This window comes from Cyphomyrmex costatus, unplaced genomic scaffold (genome assembly GCF_001594065.2).
Source record: "Cyphomyrmex costatus isolate MS0001 unplaced genomic scaffold, Ccosl1.0 scaffold199, whole genome shotgun sequence".
NCBI lineage: Eukaryota > Metazoa > Arthropoda > Insecta > Hymenoptera > Formicidae > Cyphomyrmex > Cyphomyrmex costatus.
Window position 1 is genome coordinate 1,048,488 of NW_017276028.1, and position 25,770 is coordinate 1,074,257.

The 25,770-nt window shown below is 33.2% G+C and overlaps 1 protein-coding gene across 1 annotated transcript in view; it reads right to left on the reverse strand.

Annotated features, from left to right (window-relative positions):
- Positions 1-25,770, reverse strand: part of nAChRa3 (nicotinic acetylcholine receptor alpha3 subunit) — a 73,486-nt gene that overhangs the window by 12,365 nt on the left and 35,351 nt on the right. The window contains exons 2-4 of the mRNA XM_018538846.1: positions 8,752-8,869; positions 3,270-3,409; positions 2,844-2,888 (exon numbers count right to left, since the gene is read on the reverse strand). Coding sequence (XP_018394348.1) covers positions 2,844-2,888; positions 3,270-3,409; positions 8,752-8,803 — 237 coding nt within the window. The 5' untranslated portion in view covers positions 8,804-8,869. The remainder of the gene's footprint in view (positions 1-2,843; positions 2,889-3,269; positions 3,410-8,751; positions 8,870-25,770) is intronic.

Consider the following 25,770-nt stretch of genomic DNA (forward strand, 5'->3'; position numbering starts at 1 on the left):
GAAATCAGCTGAAGCTACTTCACGGACATCAAACAGTGCACAGAGGCAATATTTTGCAACTTTCCTCATTGCGAGTTGTAAGGCTAAAACGCGCAGAATTGCATACAAACTTCTCCTTGTTTGTTCACATTGTTCGATCAAAATTGTGCGCTTTATTAAAAAATTTCTATGCCATTGATCTATAGAATTTTGTAGATGATACAAAGATCGATTTTTCTTTTCTCAGAATTTCGTAGTATGATTAAAAAATAGGATTAACATTGTGTGTGAATGTGACGACGTATAGCATACCAAAAAAATTTATCAAACATTTTTGTTAATGATATCTAAGTTTTATAAAGAGAGAGAGAGAGAGAGAGAGGGAGAGAGAATCTTATAATAAATGGGCCAAATTTTCGCTTTTGGACGCAAAGTCCAAATCCTTTCTCAAAAATGTCAAGAAATTAATTTTATTCTTTGAAGTTTTTAAAAATACAAATGTCTTACAAAAAACTAAACATGATTTTCAATTTATTTTATCTTCAATCTCTAATTATTTAAAAATTATCAATATCTTTTTGCTAAAGATATTTTCTGAAAGAATAGAAGTATTTATAAAAAGAGCTAATAGGTTCCGCCCATTATTGCGCTGGCTTGTAAAATTTCGAAGTAAACTAAAAAATTGCAAACACAAAAAATAAATTAGCTTTAGTAATTGTAAATTGCTTTTACTACTATTAATTTCCTACTCATATCACTGGAATAGCGAACGATAGAGTGCTGACGCCACCAACATTGCTGGTCATCGGAAATACGCTTCCTTCGGGCGTAGACACAGCCTTTATGCGTAGGGCATGTTGAATATTAGCTTGTGGAGCCGAAGTCTCTCTTCGCCTACGCGTCACTATATTTGCTAGGTAGGATATTATGCTGGCATACAGCTGAACATAACTGTATTCTGCGAAATTTGGCTGTGTTTAACCGAACCAAAGGTAGCTTAGTTAAATAGCGAGCGGTGTGCAGTCTGCGAGGTAATTTATTAAATATTTATCACAAAATACGTAATCCTCGTGTTCCTCGTAATCCATTTGCACCTCCGACACGCTGTAAAGCATCGAATTAAATTTAACCACAATGGTTCTTCGTAATATACGAATTTATTTTCTATTAATCTTTTATATCGGACTCTTTAATGTACAATTTTTTGATAATAATTAAATGTCGCAATTTTGATTTTAATGCAATCCAAATATAAGGCAAACTGTGACAAATGGCAAAATATTTTATTAAATTTAATACATAGATCAGTGAAGATAATGTCATAAATCGATAATAGAAACTACAATTGTTACAAAGGTGCGTTTAAAAAGTTCAATGAAAAAATCGGCGGACAATTAATTCGCAGTGCAGACATTTTCAGCGTGCTTGTGCCAGAACGAACCGATTAATCCCGTCGATAAATTGCGGCTAAATTAACATTCTCGTGCACGAACTTTGTGATAACATTGATGCGTGATGCGGTGGATATTCCGAACTTTCGGATGGCATGGCACTGGTTTATAACTTTTCGAACTGGGAGTGTACGTGAACATCAACAACGGTTGTGCCTGGTTTACCGCATAATTTTAATATTTGATTGTCCTTTCACGCTGAAAATGAAATTTTCACGCATGACTCGCATAATGAGCTGAGCTCGCATAAGAATTACTAAATACGGAGATACGTAAATCTCCAATTTGCAAATGGTACAAAAAATGAAATTTAATTTTATCAACTCAAACTGCATAATTATATTACTCTTTTCTTTCCAATGTAATTTTTATTAAATGCATCTTAATATATGATTTGAACAAAGACTTGACAAAACAAATTAGGTATGTTAAATGTAGCTAATATTTAACTTGTGCTAACGTATTTACGAGGACTTATAAAATCCTTGTAAATAAATTGAAATTTGTAACGAAATTGGCACATGTCAATCTCAAGCTTTAGTTTAAATTTCAATTTATTCTGATTTTATTTCTATTACCAATCTCGTCATCCATTCCATTTTATTTTTTGATTGTTTCCAACGATAAAATAATTAAAACTTTCGATATGTATACAAATATCCGATAAGAGAAATACGATAATAATCTAGAACGCGCGTGTAGAAAAGTTATACAAACGAAGTTAAAAAGGTATATATAATGTATAACATAAATACTACCAAGAAAGTACAATCTTTTATAATTTCTCTGAAAATACTACAAAAAGAAGACAATTCAATATATAATGATATTATATAAAGTACATAAATATGTTTTCATTTATCCTCGTTGATCTCATAAGAAGAGTCTTTATAATATTTATCAAGCGACACCCTATAATCGTATCATAAGGTATCTGTTTTCTAATGACCCGATTTTTCGTCGCAAGTCGCGTATTTATTACACGAATCTATTTTGTGCTCGCTGTATATCCCCGAATGGAAAAACGGTTGCGCACATGGGGCGAATCTATCTATCTTACGTAATTCAGCATTTGAAAGTGGGTTGCACGGTTCACCGGAGTTATTTTCTGGCTTCTCTCCGGGCGGAAGCTACTGTCCGATCTTTGTTTCTGCGTACGAAAATCCGCGCGCGTGCAGACACGTGCTAAAACGTGTCATCGACAGGCTGAACATTTACTTTCCACGTGGACGGCGACCGAACAATGAAAATTTCAGCGATTTTATTCGTAATCGAAAATTGTTACGATTTGTTACAAATGCTATTCCAATATCGTGCGACGCTACATTATGCGTTTAACAAATATCTTCTAATTTTCCATAATTTCTCTCTATTCTAATTCCTACGTTAGGTGATTTTGTTAGGATATACTACCTGTTCGACCCAGAGGTTCGTCGTCATGATCTGATTCTTCAAATTCTGCAAGAGAATAATTTTGTGAGAAAACATCGTTCTCCCATGCTCTGAAAATATATTGCAATATTCCGTTATGAGCCGACATATCTTATGCTTTCCCGAAATAATTAAAAAGTGAACTACGAAACTATTATATGTAATGGTATCTGTTATAACAATTTTTATCATTACGGAATGTTAAGCACGCGGCTAACGAGTTCAAATAACGTAATAATGCTGAAAAAACTATTCACTATTAAAACATCATTATATAAAAATATTTTATACTTTTCTGTTATATAATTTAGAAAAATGTTTAATATTAATATATATATTTAAATCCATAATTCTCGCTTACTCTTTTTCTTATTACTACACGAATAATATGAGAATATTATTGCTTACCACATCGATGAGCTGCGAAAGCTTGAGCTTTATTTTAACGGTGAGGGCGTCTGTGACGTTGACCACTGGACGAACCAGCTTGTTGTAATTCGACAAGAGATCGTCGTATAATCGCTTCGCGTCTGGATTTCCCGAGCATCCTGGAAATATATAGGAGAAGCGTATCCTAAAATCGTTGCCTATAGAGAATTTATCGCACACTGAACTAAATTTCCACAAGTTACAATGTCTGTTTACAGAACAGAAGCTTAAAGTTAAATTGACAGAGGACGAACTGAATCGAATATAATGTCAAACTTGTATACGCTATATATCACACAAGATGCTAATCATTGTATAAATTATTGCGGTATAAGTTCAAAGACTCATTTTAATTTTATTAATTAATTTAAAAGAACTTTCCATTTACACGATCTATTAAAGTTTCATTGTATTTTTCCATTTTAATGTGACTTTTCGTCACTTTTGCGAGGGATTTAGGGCTAATATCGATGACGGATAGACGGTCACCGATAGACGAAGCGAAAACAAGGACGTGGCAAGAGGAAAAGCGGGAAATATTTCGCTCGAGAGCAGATATCAAAGGAAGGGAGACAACCGTGGATAGTTTGCCCACGTAACAGGACAGCTCGGTAATTCCGCTTCGTAGTTTTCCCATTATCCGTGTCCATGTGAGCGTACCGTGTATATTTCGCTTTGCGCATATTTAACCCTTTGCCGTACGGCAGCGCATAAAGTGTTGCCGTCATTATAAAGACCAACACATAGGCCGGAAGATACGAACCAGATATACTCGCCGCGCCGTCCGACCGTTCTCCACTTATTTGCAATTTCAAAGTAAAATGTTGAGCCTCTGGATCTGCGGGCAACGCTGTGCGAATCGGTATTAATATTAGAGCCGTAAAGCGTGGTCTGAGAAGCACATTTCATTAAGCGTCCCGATAATATATGTATGTGTGTATGAATATGCAAGAACATTTCCGTATAAATTTCTTTCAATTATTTCGCTTCTCGCAAATTTGTACTTTGAACGAATCTCCGATTTCACTTGAGGACATAATCAAGATTGTCAAGAAACTAAAGTTAACTGAACATTTTATAATATAATGCGTTCCAATTTTCAGTCTGCATTTAAGGATCGTAACAGACAATGGAGTTGCTAAGATTAACAAGACAAAAGAGTACTATTATTCTCACAGAATTCTACGACTAAATTCATCTCTTCATCGTCATATATCATGTTTGATACGGCCCAAATAATGGGTTATCATTTCTATGTTAATTTATATACAGGAATAAAATGTAAGCGTTATTTGTGACGTCGTCGTTATATCGTTACTTTTTTATAATAATTTGGTAATGCAAGGATTGGAAAAGTTATTTTCAAAAAATAATTAATTGTCATTTTCACGCGTTATTAATAAAAAAAAATATCTTCTTATGAAAAAAAAAACCGAGTAAAAAAATAAGGAAATAGGTACTACTTTTCAAAAGTGACTTTTCCAACTCTATAGGTATTATCGTTATCGCCACGAGAAATTGTGAAGCTATTACTAAATCGTTACTACAAAAAAACGATAATATGTATACATGTAAAATATGTACACATATAATATGTATACATGTGTACATACAGATAAGGATATAAGCATAGATAAAAATTCTGTCAATATCATTTTTTTCTCTTTCTCTATCACATACAAAATAACTGAAATGAACTGCAGTCTATATACACAAAAAAGTACATACTGTACGCAAATATAATAAATATCTATTTTTTTTAAGTATTTCAGAAGATCATATGTCCACAAATCTATCATAAATTTATCACAAACGTCAAATTCATTAAAAACGTATTCTAAATTCTAGTAAGTTTAATATTTTAATCAAGATTATATTATATTAAAACAAATTCGATTTAAACAATAGTTGAGATCAAAGTGAGATTATGCATATATGAATAAATCATTTATATATAAGAAGTTTCAATATTATGGTCAAAGTTAAATGTTAAACTAATACATAAATATAATTTTAAATATATTTTTTATCTTAAAGATATGATAGCGCGCCGATTACTTTCAATAAATTTAATTTATTTATCATATGAAGTCGCTTCTTATTCTAATTTTATAATATTCTTGAAAAAAGAAATAAATTCTTTTTTTGAGTACATAATGAGTTTTTCTAAAATTTGTAATAAATATATTTTAAGATTATTATCAAGAAAATATTTTTTGTTGAAGATAATCGTTACTCAAAAGGAAGAAAATAAATTAAGTAATCACTTTTCTTAGAATTTTCAATAGCATGATATTTTTCTGTTCGTAATTATAGAAACAGTCTGTGATTATACTTGCGAATTTTTTTCATGTATTATTTATTAAATTACCGACTTATTTTAGTACGAAATATATTGCAAACTCTGTAATTTGTCCATTTGCTTGAACTAAGGAAATTTTATTTTTCAACGATGGATTGACGTCGATTATATATAGAGACGACCAAAACTTCCGCTTGTTCGACGAGGCGCGAATACGTGTCGATATCTCATCATTACGATAGTGTCGTCGACGAATTCGGCTCGCCATTATATTATTTATTACATTTGCTCACGTCATTTTATTGTCGTTTTACGAGCTTCTATCCGTCCCGACTAACGCGTGCGCAGTGCAACGTCGCCAATGATTTTAATTTTGAAACTGAGCCATGGGGGTCCTTACGGTTCGTATATCAGGAAATAGTCCCAGGAAATTGGATTCAAAACTATTATAATTGGAAAGGTTATAGTCACAGAACGAAGGGCTAAAGTTACCTCCGAGAATGTCAATAGTAATGTCTCGGGATCCGATTTTCCTGTATTCCGTGTTTATTCTAATTTATCGCTTGAGATATTCAAGTAATGTTCAAGTATTAGTCATCAACGATGCGCTAACATTTATGTATGTCTGTTGAAAATGTTACAAAATTGGAAAAGACTTGTGAACAAACTTTTGCAGCGCGTTGGCTTTTATAACTTAACTTCGGCGGTATTAAAATTTTGCGACGAAATATCTATTAATGTAATGAGAAAAACTGTTTCCATCTCATATACTTATGCATTTACAATTTATTGATTTTGTACATTTCTATGATTTGCTAAATTTTAATGACATACATTTGGTGCGTTTTACTATATTAATATTTTACAATTAAACCGTATAGATATTTCGAAGACGTATCGATACCTTGAATACAAAAATTTATCTAATTTGACACTGAAAATAATATTCTGATTAAAACAAAGAGTTTAATCCAACAAGAATGAAATTTTGATAAGGAACAATGTATTAAGCTCAATTGAATAAAATAATTAATTAATTAAATGAGCTAAAAGTTAATGCAAATTCTTAATTACTAATATTTACTGGCTTTCAAATTTCAAAGTGTATAATTGTACAAATGTTTTATTTGTACAATTTTAACTAGGACTTTAAACTAGGACATTTTCAATGTTGGTTAGCGCATATAAAACAAATCCTACCTTACATTATATTTACATGGCACATGTCAAATATTAAAACAGAGTTAAAAGTCTTGTAAATAACGGTGAATATAATTTAGAATGTCATCAAATTGTATTCACCATAATTTACAAGACTTTTAACTCTGTTTTAATATTTAATATGTATAAATATAAGATAGAATTGTTTTTATAATATATGCGGTAACACACATTGAAAAGGTCCTAGTTTTAGGATAAAACATTTGTATAATTATATATTTTGAAATTTGAAAGCCAGTAAATATTTGTAGTTAAGAACTTGCGTTTTTAGCCCATTTTATTAATTAAACATTTTGTTAACTTAGCTGTTTCACATCTAGTACAACATACGCACCACTGCAAGAAAAATGAGACAAGTAAATAATATATATTTAGAGAATGAATTATTGTTTTGCATATATACATATATATATATATATATATGTATATAAATCGTGTTTCAAAATTCGCAGCTGTAGGACTTTTAGCATTGACAGTAAAATGGAACACAGCCATAATTACGCGCGTGATTGTCAACTATTAGCCATGTTATTTATTTCTATAAGTAATATTTAAGTATTAATGTTGATAAAAAATTTTATTTAGCCTCATCAAAATGCCATTCTTATCGGATCCTTTTATTGGTTCACAACCAGAACATTTTGCTCGATGAAATTTCAATTAATACAAATATTATTTATTGAATATCTGACAACCACGCGCGCAACCATACACATATATAGATATATACGAAACGATAATTAATTCTCTAAACGGAATTGCACTTGAAGGTCTGATTTCGTAATCGTGTCATTTGCTCCGTTTAACAAACGTACTCGTGCACAATTTTTCCAATAAAAAAAAGAGAGGAGAACGAAATGATGTTATACGGTCGTCTCACGAGTGTACTCCACGTGCGCAAGAACAACGCGGAGAAATGCAATCGTAAACGTGGACAACCATTTATGTGTGTGTCTGTACTCACGAACCGCGATAATGTACGCATCATAGACCACAGCCATATCCACGACGAGACCGTCTCTGTGTGGATTATGACGACTTTGAACCCGCAAATACACTCGCGGGACATGAAAAACGCTTTACGAGCCTCAAGTAGATTTCGCGTCCACGTGTAACATTTACAATCGTTATTTGCGTATGCACGCAAGAGTAATATTCGCGAACACATTTTGCATTTTTGTGCGTGTCTTTCCCCATAAAATGGAGAGAAAAATATCGAGACAAAAGATGTTTTTACATATTTGCTAGAAAATTTTTATTTATTAGGAAGGGAAATAGAACGCGCGCGCGATTTGACTAATTGTGTTATATATGTGCAATATAAATTGCACTATATCCATTTATTGTAATCTATTTAATTATTTCATGTCCAGTGTGACATACAGCATCCCCGCGAGAAAAGTGATACAAGTGAAAAATATAAAATTCAGGAGAGAGGAAAGAAAAGTGCATGTGATATTTTAAAATTAATTATTTATTACAGTAGTATAAATATAAGTAGACACAATTAAAAATTGATTGCTTCAATTTCTCCATAAATAATGTAGATATTAATTTTGTTATTACGATATCTTCAAAAACTATAACCATCCGATTAAAAAAACCAGATGAAATTATCCATTTAAATTCCTCATTTCAATAAAAATTGAAACTAGTATGTAATTTGGAATTCAAATTTGCAATTTATAAATTATAGAACTCAATATGCGAATTCATTACATTTATCCAATTATTCATTACATTAAAAATAACCGAGTTAAAAATTGCTTGTCCTACTAATTCATATTTTAAGAGGAAAATAAAGACAATCGTGCTCTATATGTGGAGATAAAAGACGAATTGGGATATTGGAAGTGACAAGATGAAATTTTTCGTCGATCAGTATCGGCAGATTAATATGAGTCCCAGGCATGCGATTTATACATTGATCATACATACCTGATATGAGCACCAACACTATCCACATGATCCCCACCAGGCTCTTCATCATGTCATTGTGTCACGTCCACCTCATTTCTTCTCGCCTTCGTGCGCCCCAGACCCTTCAGTTTTTGCACTGCAATGAAAGAGGGATGGTTGGTCGATCGTAGAAACGTTATCAGATCTTATGTCAACGTACTTTTGTTTCTATTTACATAATTCCTGTCGTAGTCTCGCTAACAAAAATTATCGTTCTGGCCAAAGTAAATATTATATTATAAACATATAATTAATTATATATAAATATAAATTGATCCAGTATATTCAGAATAACGATCGAAATTAAATATAATATAAGCTGTAACTTAGTAATAAATTATATAAAATACTTTATTGTTCTCTCTTGAAACAAATCATAATTAAAATTAATTTAATATACACACAGATTATGAGAGCAAATAAAACGGTGCGATAATTGAAGCGCAATTTGAATTTAATTATATTTTAGAAATTTTTACATCTATATAAAAGTATGAAACAAACTTGAACGTTTCAGTTTTCTTCAAACCATCATTAGCAGTTAACGAAATGATCACTTCACCGAAAACCGAAACGTTCAAGTTTGCACGAGGGCAAGTCAATAAGTTTTTAGAAAAACATAGTAAAACGTATCCTTTTGATCGATTTATTTTTATTTCTCAACATCAACAAGTCTCCTTTCAGCTCGATACACTTGATCGAACGATTCTCCAACTTTTTCAAGCCGTCCGAATAATATGATTTGTCCAACCCTTCAAAATAAGCCTCTATTTCGGCGATCAGCTGCTCTCTGGTGGTGAATCTCTATCCTCCGAACCATTTCTTCAGGTTTGGAAACAGGAAATAGTCGCAGGGGGCTAAATCTGCTGAATAGGGAAACAATTTGTAGCGGAATTTGTTGAATTTGGCCATTTGGTGCTAAGCACGAGTGTGCATTGTTTTAATGAAAGAGTACTTTCTTCTTTGCCAAATGGAAACGTTTTTTCTTTAGAATGTTGTTGAAACGGTCCAATAAGGCTGCGTAATAATCGCCATTCGTTTGCTTCGACGGAAGGTAATCGATATGAATTATATTATAACCGCATGCATCCCAAAAAACTGTGGCCATCACCTTTCCGACCGACTTCACGCTCCTCTTCGGAGCTGGTTCACCCGGTGAAGTTTCCATTGTTTTGACTGTTCCTTCGTCTCGGGTGTGAAATAATGGATCCATGTTTCGTCCACAGTAATGACTCGACGCAGAAATTCATCTGGATTACGTTGAAACATCTCCAAATATTGTTTTGAAATCGTTACACGCTCGCGCTTATGATCCACAGTGAGCAAACGCGGCGCCCATCGTGCCGATAGCTTTTTCATACCCAATTGTTCGTGCAAAATTGAAATCACTGTCTTTCTCAATTCGATACTTCGTGAAAAATTAAATAATAAAAGTGTAAATCATTTTTTCCGTAAAATAGTTTTTTTTAAATGTTTTAAGTTTGACTAATCATAAACGTTGATTAAAAAATTATCTGTTCGTATGATAGTGTACAGCGGCAATGTTTCGTTTAGTATTTAATACTAATACCATTGTACGCATGTTACGTGGATAAATAATTTTGTAACCAACGCTTTGACTTGTATAAACTACAAATTTTCAGTTTTTACACGTCACCTTATATGTATATTTATATTTCTAAAAATTTTTTTACTTTTTTCCAGGCAGTAAAGATAATTATTAATGCATCGTGTAATGCATGAAAAGTTGAAAAACATCATAATTTCAACATATATATGTATGGGTAGTTAAGGAATATACAAATTCGTTGAGTATAATTGCACGCTGATTATAGTCGCGATACCGAATTTGTAAATTTATTACAAAGGTACAACGCCGAACGGATCCGAATAAGGCGCACGCAAAGAACACGAAAGATGTCGGCTCGTGAATTATGGGTAGGTAATTGTGGGCTATCGTGAAAACTTACGATCGTTTTTGCGCTCGCGTTCGCGGTATATTCAAATATGTCCATGTCGATAAGACGCGCGATAAGCTACGGTATTCGCTTATGTGTTGCTCGAAGATATGCAGTTTTTCGAAAACTGCAACGATCGTTTAACGTATTATTAATATATAATACGTTTTATTATTTTTAAATAAATGTGATCACCGAAAAGAATTCTACATTTTTGCAAAATTATTTTTTGAGGAAAAATAAAAGCGGAATTATTCATTATTAAATAATGCAAATGATCCAAATTTGATGGAATAAATAAATATCGATTTCAATCATATTATTAATTAATATCATATCAATTTCTATCTCATTTTGAATTAATTGTAAATAGCAAAGGGAATTTTAATGATCGGAAATAGTCGCGATGTCTCCATAAAAAAAAGTCTAAATTTTCTCGAAATTAATGCCGTTGCGATTATAACGATGATACATAATTTTTTCGACGGCAAAGTGTTTGTTTTGCGCGAAATAGATATTTGATTCATGATTTTTACGAGCAGATCAGAGCTTTGTGCACTGTTATCGATGCCAATTTTCGTTCCAAAAGATTTATAGCAGTCATAAGGCTCGCATTACGTGATGTCGAATCCTTTTTGCATTTTGATACTTTTCCAGGTGATGCTGCGACGGCTGGCGTCAATTATTCCAACGATTCTGAGATCCTCTCCGAATCTCTCGAATTCCAATAAATCCACTCGCGCGCGGATATTCCAATCTTTCGCCAGAACCGACCGCGAGATTTCGTCAACATATCACGAATTTCTCAAATTTTCTTCCGACTCTCATTTACAATTCATTTTTTAACTGATACAATCATTTTAACACGTTCATACATAAAATATATATCTCATTTATTACAATAATATATGTATGTATGTCAAAAACTAAAATCTGACTCGATTTTTAATAGCAATTTTGAATGTCACGTATAATTTCTCCGCATAAATGTTGTCGTTTAACCAAAAGAGTTCAATCGTAAAGCTGATTTTTCAAATAACTAATAATTATATGTGCATTTTATAGAAAAAATAGCAAAGAATCAAGATGATGAAACAGTAGTGATGCAAGTAAATCCATAATTTAAAATATATCTGCTGATTCCTTGCCTGGTGCTATTAAGCTAATGACACATGTGAGCTAATGAAACAATCATAGTGAGGAACTAAGGCAATAACACAAGCAGTAGCAAATAAAAAAGTTGATTTGGTTATAAGGTGCTCGCAAATACTTTCCTCAACAGTAAAACGTACCGTAAGAATTAGCCAATTAAAGTCAAGAATTTTCAAAAACTTTCAACTGTGATTTGCTAATTCTTATGTATGTACGTCTTACTGTTATGGAAAATGTGTGCGGACTCACTTACTGCTTACATTTTTTTATGTGCCGCACATGCTTAAAATTTCTTTTCTTTTTATTTATCAACTTATTAATGTACGTTGCAGCATTAACGCTTGCGTAGAGAAAAAGGTGGTATTATGGTAACTGTAGATATGACCCTCTTAATACCTCCGCTCTCTCTATTAGGTGACATTCTAATGATTATTCATGGAATTATTTGTTCAATAACTCGCTGTTATACCGTGATGCTAATATACCAATACACAATAATCAGTATTTATTACAACGCATTTTTATTTTAAAGCATTCTAAAATATTTTTAAGGTACATTTTAGCATTTAATTACATACATATAGACATATAGTATATTTCCTCATTATTCTTAAATTTGAGCGTATTATTATTATACATAAGTATATGTATATTTGTTCATTATTTAACATTTTATTTGACTGTGAATACTGATGAGAACATGCCGTAACGGTCAAGCTGGATCTTGGGTGCTTCTATAATATATAATTGCGTGTGAATTTATAACTACATTTGTAGATTTTTAATTGCGCGCCGAATTTTTTCAGACTTGAAACGCAACACTACTAAATTACCGCAGTAATATCACGAGTTGTGAATTGGATATTTTATTGGACTATACTGTGTATACATTTCGAGGGGTATGCAAATTTAAACAATAGCATTCTGCATTGTGACGCTCTATAAGTGTGCTGATTGCTGTCGGCGTTTCTCTCTTTCCACTTGATTTTTAGTATAGATGTGGAAGAAGTTATGTACGTATATGCATTTCTATATTTAAATATTCAATTTTTTGTTAATTTTTTAACCAAGTACTATTTTTTAAATATACTAATTTTTTTAGAAGAGACCACATTACCACTTCTATTTTTTTAGTGAATGTCTAAGTAATAAAGTTTTTTTTAACTTTGAGTCAATTAAAAAACACTTTGACAAATGTAATTACCTAAGTTTTAAATTTAAATAATAATTAATATTTAAATTGGTTTAAATATTAATTATTAATCAAGTTATTATATAAAATGTAAATTAGGTGCCATAATACCACCTTTTCCTCTACATACTCGTATGTATCCGGCGTCATCCGGCGGAAGTGAACTCGATCGAAGAGAAGATCAATTCGCGTTTTAAACAGCAAAAAAGCCACGCGCGCAAAGACGATGTATATGTACAATGTATATTTGTATTGTAAAAAGAAGATCCTTTCTCTCTCTCTCTCTCTCTCTCTCCTCCTTTCTTTTATTATATATATATTTCTCTCCTTGTATTTATTTATCTATCTATCTGTTCGCCTTCCGTTCACCAATCAATTTTAAGCCGACGTGCGATCATGAATCTCTTCCTCTCTCTCTCTCTCTTATATTTTTCTTCGTTTCACCTGTGTCGGCCATAAGTATTCCAATTCCGCTCGTTGGGTCCCGTTGTCATTTTCACGCGTTTGTCACTCGCAAACAGTTGCATGAGGATTGCGTTGACCCGATTTTCACGGATTCGATATAAAATGGAGATCTTCGAGAAAACGATACGCGACGAAAAATTACGAATCAATTTGCGAGCGGAACTTCTTATCGCGTCCATATTAAGTGTTTAGTATCTATCTTTAAAATATTAGGAATTCAACAAAAATTTTACAGATTGTTTTATTATTATATATATTCTCAATATCTATACAAAATTATGGAGTGATTGATCCTTATGGATGAGTAGGTTGCATTCCGAACATATAAAAAAAAGTATTGCAATCTTTTAATTGCTGATTGTACCTATATATAATGTCAAAGGTATCAATAAAAAAAGCCAATATTAGCTAATATCAATTAAAAAATGTTTATTACAAATATGCCCTAAAACCAAAAATAAAACAATGTGCTGCACAACTTTATGCAGCAAAATAAATAATATTGCTGCGATTTTAGATAAAAAACTTTTAAGTGAGTAAATTCAAGAGAATCTTTGTATAAATATTTATTAAGGTTTCAGGAGTATATATAAAAAATTTGATTCAATTCATAACGCTGCAATCTCATCCAAATTTGCAAGTATATACTATAACTATACAAAATACGATTTTACATAAGAGAATCAAGACAAATATAAAAATTAAATAACTTCTAAACCACTACGAAAATTGTGCTCAAATTTTACATAGATACTTAGATGTAAGAAAAAAAATAAAATTTTTGATAATGTTAGAAAGATGTAATAGAGATACAATACATCCTTACAAAGAAATGTAACAGTTATTACCGCTAAACTTCATTCCGCAGAATTGTCTCTTTCACAGAGTAGGTATATGCACGCGATGTATTAATTGAAGGGAGGCAGTTTCGGAAATCCGCAGAAATCCATATCGGGGTAATCGTTTGCGAACCGCGCGGAAAGGGGAAAGAGAACTGAACAAGCCCTTCAGGTTTCAGGCGCGCGAGATAGATGACGGGCGATCGGGCGGGCGGGCGTGTGAGTGGCAGGCACTTATTATTATCGGTTATTCGGTTCCGCGAGTGCCAATATTCTGTTATGCGCAATCCAGCGCGGCGCGTCAGTCCAGTGACTGACCAGCTAGCTGGTTGGCCGGTTGGCAACATCTCGCCACCCGGTCGTCCCTTGTCCGCTTCGCATCCATTATTCGGCCGATTGGCCAGCCAACTCCGGGTTGCATTTTTCCACGCAGAACCGTGATACCGTTTGGCAATATCGCCATGCGCAATAAAATTGCATTCTGCATGCATACACAGGCTGATCCGTTTTCAGACCTAACAAAACCCGCAAACTTCTCCCCTATGGATCCTTCCATCAATCTCTTTTCCTTAGTAAAAAAAAAAAGAAGTTCGGAGAAGAGAAGAGTTACTGTTTGTCGCAAATTTTCGAAACTGATCTATTGAAGAACTTATTGAATTTTTGGGAATTGAAGAGTGGAAATAATTTAAAGAAAAATTACGTATTGCTGCAAACATAATTATAACAGTTTTATCATATAAAAGTTGGGCATTAGACTATTAAATTACACATTTTTTAAATTATAATAAATTCAAAATTTTATGAAATAATACAGTCTGTTTGAAATTGAAGGAAGGTTTTGATTTCTTTTAAGATTTTACCTAAATAGATCAGTTTCTAAGGAGTCTTTATTATCAGTCATTTATTATTGCTGTCGATCTTCTTGTGTTGAGAGAAAATCAATTCCAAACTGATAGAAAAATCCGCATGTAGAAAGTGGCTCAGCAGGTCTGCGACGATTCATACACGTGTATATATATGTATGTACCGTTTTTACAATTGATAACAAAAACTTTCGTGTGTTACACGATAAAATGGAAACTCGACATGCCATTAATCGACGCGTGATTGGACTCGATCTATGTACAAAATTTGAAAAGCTTTCAATAAAAACAATTCAGCAGTCGGATCTTCATCGATTGTCGTATATATTGTCCACTGTATAATGGTTGACGAGTCACTCGCGTTTATTTCGTTTGCCTCACTTTCATTTTATATAGAAAAGTTCATTTTTTAACTGATCATGAATGTGTTTAATAATAAAAACGCGAACATGGTGAAAATATTTTATAAAATACGCATAAAATGTTCGCTCTCCATCAAAAGAAAATTATCCTTATAAATATAGAACGTAATCTCTCATCTCTCATCTTTCTTAATTATACACTTCAAATGTTTTTGTTATTTTTTATTTTAAAAACAAAAATTTCATGAAGTTTTTCAGTTTTTTTTTATGAAATAGATGTACATTTTGACAATTTTTTTTATGCTATACGCTTTTCTGTGATGTTAATGTCATCGATATTTTTGCAAATAAAAATTTTTTTTTTTTCACATAATTCATCTAATTATTCTGTACTTAAAAGTACTGAGACAAGATTTTTTAATACCAAGATAAATATATTAAAAATAGTTTATTGATTTTTACCCCTCACTCTGACAGATTTTAACGTAAGATATGAAATAAATCTTGTACTCGCCCTTCCTATTTTGATACTTTTACATATAGAGAGTAAGATGAATCAAATATAAGTAAAATATAGTTACTTGTAAAAATATGCGATTTTCAATGTGCAATTACGTACGCTTTTTAAATGAAATCGGTGTATACTTTCACTGAATTTTAATTTCGATATTGTAGATACATGAGATGGATGTCTGTATTTATTCGTGATGATGAAAACGTGATTTGCGTCGGATCCATTTTTTGTACACCTACATTTACAGAACATTCGGAAACACACACAGGCATACACAATGAACAAAGAATCATCTAACCGTTCCACGATATTCAGTTATTCGAGGAGCTATACACTTGACGAAACTTTGAAGTATTCCCTCGCATTAGAATCTGATAAATAGAACAAACGAAAGAGATATCGAACAAGAGTGCGAGGTATAGGCTCTATTAATACGTAAAATTTGACGGCGAACACGTATCGATATTGCCGTCGCGCTTCACTCCAGAATATCGTTTAGGGAAACTTCACGTTTCCTTCACTCCCGTCCGAAAGTTATTTCTGCAACGTGGCCCGGGATCGATAACCCGTCCGTCGCACTGTCCATGCCTGGCATTTTCGTGAGCTTGAGAGATGGATAATTATCTCCGCGCTACGTACATGATGAGCAAGAAGCTCTTTAAACGGCTTCCCTACAATCCGCTTTCTTCTCTCATCGCCATGTGTCATCAACAAAACTGGCTAGTAAATTAGTTTTTCTCATCAACTTCAGCATACCGAGAATGAGCGAAATTCTACGTCGTTCGCAATTTACGTCGAGTATTTAAACCAGAAGTATATGCCAATCATTTCGCGTCTACGAATATTTTGTCAGAGTTGCGCTTTGCCCCTGCAAGTTTGACAGATTAAAATTGTTTGTTGACAAATTGAGAGTATCGATGTGTGAATTTTGTTTATCGTGTCTCTCTATGTTTTCGGTAGAAAAATTAATCGTCGAACTCGTCGCAAATTCTTGTTTGACAAATGGCAGTTTGACCTATTTAACTGAGGATTGTGTAAGCGATTGTTACCGCGATCGCGACGCGCCGCGCCGGCGCGTTATTAGATTCATAAATCTTGTTGTTAAGAAATGTAATCTTCGCAATTAACTTTCGTTGATTAACAACGCCCCATGGCGGTCCGTTCACTCTGACACAGCACGCAACTTTACTGATGTCTAAACATATTAATCACAGTTATTAAACTGCACCATAATCATCCTAAATGAGCTACTAATTACAGTAAATACAGAGTTCCCTAACACTCGCGTCAAACTTAGGGGCACCTGAAAATATATAATACGTGTCACAAGTTCGAAATAAAATTTCGCTTTGTTTTACGATTATTAATTTCACTTGTAAGGACTATAAAACAATATTTCTATAACAATTGTTGAAATGCCCAGCATCTCTCGTGTGAAATTAAATTAAATTGAATCTCGTAGAATTCGACTCTTTTACCGTAGAATACCATGATTTATGTTGAGCATCAATTTTCATAAAATGATAATTCATTGTTAGACATTGGTAATTACGTTACATTATATGCCCAGAATATAAATACCAACTTTTAAACATTAATGTATGGCGCATGCGCAATTCGGTTCTTGGTTTGGAATTCAGTCAGATGTACAATAGCTCGATAATCCGGACATCCTGTCGCATTAATTAATCGAGATTGCAGCGACTGCGCGCATTCAGCTCCCGCGTGTAAAAATCGCGCACGAGGGAGTTATCGGATATGGACGAAGTGGAATTTTACGGATCGTCCTAGCCGGGAGTAATGTAAAACTGACGCTCTTTTTACGCCATCCTGGGGGAGAGATATCTATAAATTCGGCACATGGGATATATACGCCACGCGGTCCTCATTGCGCGATCGGTTTACAAATGGTTTAGTAAAACGTCGTTCCTTCCTCTTGTTTCTCTCTCGAGAATGAACTAGTTGGAAACGAGAGAATTGATGCTCCGTCTGTCGTGGTTATTCGTAAAACTACTCGACAACGCGATCGATCGAAATTGCAAACCCCAAGCTGACTGCGGAATAATAATATACCCAGACGACGAAGTGAGAAGTTTGTCTGTGCGATGTCACGCGTTTTTAATAAAAAAAAAAAAAAAAGGAATTACGACCCATGTGAGACGAGTATAAACGAACAGCCGCTCTTTCACAAAGTTGGTTGTTCGCAAAAACCTTCTTTGTAACGAGTCCGCCTGCGGCGCTCTCTTTATTTTTCCTTCCTAAACACACACGCAAACACATACATACATGTACAATAAATCTGCGATATATTTAAAGATTCGCAAGGATAAAAGAAAATGCGCACTGATATTTAATTTAATCGATCCATGGGTCGATATACGGAGACACTATAGTGATGTTTCCGAACGCAGGTCTATAACTTAATCTAACCCTAGCATAAATACCTTACTAGAACCCTGCTAGTACCTTACCAGAACTGCGCTATAAAAAATATAAGGCGCAAAAAGGGGCTATTTATAGGACCCTGATAAGGTCTTCCTGATCAGGCGGAAGACGTTTCGGACGTTACATTAGCCATCAGGGCCTGGTAGGATTTCCACATCATTGCCTGATCAGGCATCAGGGTATCCTTGCTTGGACCTTATCAGGATCCATCTACAATTTCTACTCGGGCATGTATTTGCTAAATTCATCGAGGGGACTAGGATTAATCAAAATAATTAATCTTTAGGAACACACACATGTCTGTTAGATAATATAAGAAAAGAACGGTGGTTATTTGCTAAAGTATCTATGCAACTAAAAATAATTTGAACCATTAAAATAATTAAAACTTTTGTAGCGTTGTCACTAACATTTAAGCGTTCTACACAATAATTTTAATGATCTAATAAAATTATTTTCAGATCCGCGCGTACTTTTTCTCTAAAATTTTTGGAGTAAAATTTAAAGAGTGACAATTAAGTGTTGAAAAAGAATGGCTCAATTTCTAATAGTAAGATTTCACTTTTTAGAGTTATAAGATTCTGCATTCTAAAGATTTTAAATAGTAGTTGAATTTTTAGTAAAGCTTCAGTAAAATCGTCCTCTCTCTATAGAATTAAAAAATATTTTCGCGCAACATTATTTTTCACTGAAAAATGTAGGCAATCGATCTTCATGCGTGACTTCTATCGAACATACGCAATTCTTGCCGCGTTCCAATATATTCATTGCCAGTGCCACGTAACAAATACTACAGATTTTTAATACTAACAGTGAATATCAAAACGCAGCCTCATGTATAAATCATCGTGTCGGAGATTAAATATGATCGCTGATTCTACTTTCGGTACTCATCCGAGACATTGAGATCACGTACGTTCTCGTAAAAGTCGTTGACATTGATTTTTTCGAGATGACTCATCACTTTATTACCGGCAATAAAGATTCATTCATCGATGGCTGATGATTTATTACCGTAGTCGCTGAGAACCTATCTATCAATGTCTCGAGATAAAAAAAAAATTAACCGCCGATCATCTCGAGCTAAGAACGATTATTGTCAACGTTATCGAAGAACTCGAGCTCTATCCAGCTTCAGCGATCGCGTTTGCTCGCGAAATACGGAATTTAGCGGTGAATAATTTTCTCACAACCAGTCCCCTACTGTCTTCGTTAGTTGAGTTTTTGATTTTACCCCGTTATCGTTTGCTCGACTCAATGCAAAGTCCAATTTTAGTAGTACACGACGCACACCGATACTCATGGAGGAGATAATGATCGCTTCGTCAAGCACGGTGTAACTTCGGTGAACGGTCGATACCTCGCTGCAATAATTGAACCCGCCTCGGGAATAATGAAGTAACGCGATTTGTTCACAGGGATGAAAGATTTAACCGTCGTGCGGATTGTCGTGCACGTATGTGCATATTATTAATGTCCATATCCTCGAAAAAAGGCGATTGACCTCGGTCAACCGAATATCGAATTTGTCTGACGAGCAAAGCAATCCGATTATTCAGATTACAGAATGTCTTTCTCATCTCTGCTTTAAAGCTTTCTGGATATTAAAAAAGTCCCAATGTCTCAGACGGGATATTGATTAGACAAATTTCTGCGCTGTCAATTATAAAAATTATTCGAAATTATATATTAAAGTAATTTAAAAAAAGAACATTTTTGGCAAACAAGCATTAGTGATATTAAAAAATTTGTAAGGATGAATAAACATGAAAGAAAAATCAAAATGTTTGCACAATTCAGTAGCTTCTATTTTTGTTTCATAAAATATTTACGCGTACATATTGCTGTTTCTCTTTCCAGAGAAAAAAAAACAGAAAATGTGAAATATATGCCAAAAATGATGAAATTTTGTGTTCAGATTACAACAATACTGCGTATATGTGAATAATTATTAACATTCCGGTGGGAAAAGGGATGCTGCTGAATTTCCTGGCATTCGTCGAGTCTCACGGGACGCCTTTAATATTGTATCGTACTAGAGAAACTTCCGCTCTAGGATGATGAAAGATACTTTCCAAAAGTTTCAATCTGAAATTTCACCCCTATTGCTAACGAACTACATATTAAATTACTTTGCAGATACTAATTGTAAGTGCAATTACAGCAAAGGATACTAATAACATAACTCAGATTCTTCTTTCAGAATAGATTAATTATTATTAAGATTAAGAGCTCGCGCGTCTGTGCCGAGATTTTTCCAATTTAATTTTCCAATTTCGTTTTTAGCGCACTGCGTTTAATTTAGAAAATGCGTTTCACCGGGTGAAATGCCTTTAGTGAAATGCGATATCTTGTAGCGAATTTTGGTTTGCCACCGTTTGATATGTATACGTAACGTGTAACACATTAGATCAACGAACTTGTCGTGGTCACCGGAAGGCGGAAATTCCTGGGCAGTCCTGTCTGACTGGATACGTCTTACTTCTCATCAAGCAATCCCAGAAATGCCTCGCGGAATTTCAGAAATTCCAAGAAGAGTGAGAGAAACGGAGAACCGTAATTGGAGCTTCTTGTTAAAGTGAAAAGCCAAAGATATATCAATGAAATAAATCGAATATTTAATTTGGAGATATACGAAGGATTAAAGTAGGGATACATTTAAGAAAATCAAATTAAATTATGGAGTTTATTAGATAAAGTCAAATCTCTGAAATCAAGTAGCATTACGTAAAATTACGCTTATGCGAACCGATGAAATGCTTCCAAATGCAGAATCGAATTCGCTTTGCGTGCTTTGTGACAAAAGACGATTGGAATTCTGTATCCGTGTAATGTACTATTGATCCAATAGCTAATATTTTAGTTGCGTCCGTGTTTCACGATTAACAGCAATTATGTTTAGACAAAAAGTTTACGCAACAGGTGGAACTTAATGCTCCGTGAATATATATACATTATAGCTTCGTTAATACAATGCGTATAATCCATAATCGCTGCAGTTAAATGAGCAATCGTTATTCCTTTCCCATTTCATTATACATTTCCTCGTTATACATTCGATAATTATTAGATTTCCCGTTGTAATCTCGATTAAAATCGTTAAATTTATCAATTCGAATTCCGGATTTCTCGGGATTTTTGCTCGAAATTCACCAAACGACTGGCTTATTTCAAATCCCGTTCCGGATCGTCGACAAAGTCTATTGTTATGCAATCACGCAATTTGACTAACAATTTCGACGTATATATGCTGCAAATACAAAACGATTGACGACGGTTGAATCTCACGGTGCACGAGCGGAGAAGAGAGGGTACCCTCTGGTTCGCAGATAATCGAATATCGGAGACTCGAGACGCGCGCGCGTCTGAAAGACGTTGGAGATTCTCAGGGAATTTCGGTATGCGGCACATTCGGCATCAGTCTACTCCCGCGCGCAAGATTGTGTGCAATCGGTACCAATTCTCGCAAAATCAATTCGGCTGCATTTCAGCTCATGGAAAATGAAATATCTTCAGCGTCGGTGTCTTTCGATTCGCCCGGCTCGGGGCGATAAAACTTTTAGCGATCCTGGAGCGCGATGCTGGATTCCTTGTTTATCCGTTTGTGATGACACAGTAAAGAAATCCAAGTCGTCTACACAGCACACTTTATCGGATACGGTAATGCTATAACAAATGCTTTCAAGCATTCTTTGATTGGTCAATTTGTAAAATTCTTTCTTTTGTACTCTAAAAGAGAGATGTAATACCATATGATGTCTATGTAATTCTCATCGTATTGGTGTTATTACACCATGATAGCGTTGATGTGTACACCGGTCTCTGTTCATAACGACAGTTGCGCAGCTTTTTTACTAACAATAAGTATATAAAATATCACCTCGACTGTCATTAAGAGCACACCGAATTGCATAACGAGATACAGAATTTCGTTACAAGAATTTTAAATCCAAAATGTTAGTGTTAATATAATAACACCAACACATGATGTACAGACATTGCATCATGTTAAGTCCATACCCACATTTTTAAAGTGTGATTGGTGAATCGAATACTTTGAAGCCTTTGTAGTATAAAAATTTGACTAAACTCTTTGTCCAAGAGACGTTTTATATTCCGATTCTATAAATTTTAACGACAATGTCGATACCGTTATATTATCTTTGCGTCACACATAGCAAGAAACAGCTGCAAGAACAGAAGCTGTAATACTGTAACGGTCCCGAAATGTCATTAAAGTAACAGAATCGAAGTGTTAGGAAACGTTTTCAGGACGATAATATGTCATTTTTATGTCTTTAGGACATCCTGTGCTGTATGGTTGATAGATCGCCTTCTCCGGCGACAAGCTACACGTGAGGGATACAGAAGCAAACAAAAATAGATTATTCGCAAATATATTTGAAATCTATATACTATACGGGGGCAGTTCGAAAAGTTCTCAACCTCTGATAAAAAAAACTTGATTTTTGGTAGATTTTGTATTTTTCAATATAGAATACCCCTTTCAGTTCAATACACTCGTTCCAACGAAATTTTAACTTTTTTGTTCATTGTTTATACAACACGATTTCTCTAAGCCTTCAAAGTAAGCGTTAGTTTCATCGATTAATTCAGCGTTTGGTGCAGAGCTTGTTTCTGTGAATCATTTTTTCACATTCAGAAAGAGGAAAAAGACACTGGGAACTAAATCTGGTGAATACTATACGTAGCTAATATAAGCGTAATTCATACAATTTTGCTACTGAAATTGAAGAAGGGTGAGCGGAAATTGTTCTGGAATCAAAAGTTATTTTGCACATCAGAAACAAAGAGGCTGATGAACGCATCTGTCTAAAATTTTAACAGTAGTCCTGTGAATGGGATAATGTCTAAAATTATAACAGTTTGATATTTGCGGCATCATTTCTGTGTCAACTTTTCACAATATTTTCGTACATATAATATGATACTGTGATTGCAATTTTGAAATGTATATGCTTATTTTTCCTCTTCTTTTGAGATTTTTTCGAAATGTCACGTTTCGTATGCAGAGAATTGCTTTTGGCGTAATCTTTTGGAGTGGTGATGTGGCTCGGAAATTCTGACATGTTGATATTTACGGAGTGTAACGACAATCGGCTTGTATTTTCTAGTTACAGTGCAGCCACAGTAACATGTTTAAAGATGTGCACGTTCGCCTAGCACGCACAATGCGTCGACGCATGCACGTCAGTGGATCTCCAAGCGGTATACGTTCAACGACATAAAAGACTTATTCAACCGCAACAACAGCGATAAAACAATCACAAAGCTGAAAGAAACGAAGTTTGTTTCGCTCTTAAACAGAAGTTCCGTGAAATCGAAACAAACAAAATTTTTTATATTCCTGCTATTTTTTATAACGTTCTTAATGGCCCTAATGTATGCATTTGCAGTTTCTAATCGTGATTTTGGAAAGAACACACAATATTATAATTCAAAAAACATTTTCAAAAGTTATAGATAAATAAAAAATAGTTACACACAAAAATTCGAAGGAATTGTTTATTACTAAAATGCATTTATGGTTACTTGTCAATTGCACAAAATAATGTCAAGTGTGATAAGCACAAACAAGAATTAAGAGTGATAAAATTAAAAAAATATCAGTAAATAATTTATTTTTTAGTAATTTATAAAAACAACAGATGTGTGAATATTTCAACTATACTTCATTTTATACCTTTTATGAGCTTTCATCAGTAAATTATACATAATAAGAAATAAAATAATAAAAAAATAAAGATATTAATACAAAGTTAAATTAAAAAGGTTTAAACGTTAATTGAAAATAAAAAGATTGCAAACCATTTTACCGATTATTGGACCGTTCTATAGTATTATAAATTTAATTCTAGCTTCTCTCTCTCTCTCTCTCTCTCTCTCTGAGATTGACGGATTGGTTATCACAATTTTTATATTACCGAAGCTCGCTTGGTTCATCATTCAACTTGTGTGGCGATAGTTTTTTTAAATTATAATTTTATTACACTATCTAGCTTTCTCTCTCGACATCTAATCGTTATACGTATAATTTACTTTTTTAACACACATTTCTCTTGTACGTTGTCTATTCATTTACAATCTATTTATTTTCCATTAATATTAAAGCCTCTTTAATTTTACGATGTAATATTTTCATTATTATTTTGTTTAATTATTGTGTATCTTGCTGACACAGAGAGAGAGAGAGAGAGAGAGAGAGAGAGAGAGAGAAGAGAGAGAGATTAAAGCTATTTTTCTTTTAGAAGATACAAACGTCGTTCTATTTATCTTGGCATTCAATAAACAAAGATAAGACAATTAGGTATATGTTGACCGTGTCTCTTAAAAGGAAAGCAGCCTAAATATAGTTTTGAAATGCATATATTTGTGTCTTTTTAAATTACTAGAAAATAAAATTTACTGTTAAGGTACAATAATAGTATCCAATATTATAATCTCTATCTATGTTTTACTTTCTTCTAACTTTTGCAGAATCCAAAATTGAAAATTAGTGGTTGTCGAGTCACATTGAAAAGAAATATTTATTAAATTTTATTAAAAATATGAAACATTTTTAATAGTTATGTGATGAATGAACGTACTCAATATGGTTATACAAAATATTCTTTCTTTTTCATAAACAAATGTTAGAGAAATGAAAAATAAAGTAATCCACATAATATTACTTTTGTAAGATTATAAATTTATATATTAACGTATGATATTATAAAAATATACAAAGAACTATTCCCCATATAATTAATTTATTTTTATTCATTTCTTAATTTATTTATTTACTAATTTTTATAATATTGTATTTAACCAATGGATTAAGATCCATAGTCTGAAATAGCAAAAGTATCATTAAAAAAACATTATAATTGATATGTGTATACTTATCGTCAGTAGTCTAGATTGGTCATGTTACATATATCTATATCTGTAATATACTTTACAAAAAGTTTTTTTTCTTTAGTTATAAACAAACTGTTGTAACGAAAATGTAAACTATATTGCAAAAGATAAATAAAGAGCTACAATAATATTAATTGGAAGTTAATAACCGTCATTTAGTAGTTATAGAGAAAGCAATAATTCATTATTTAAATATTAGATCACGATCATGATATTCTGCATTTGGTTTCACTGACAACAGAATGCACAAACTGAGCAATTAACTGATGCAAACCAGTCACATAGGT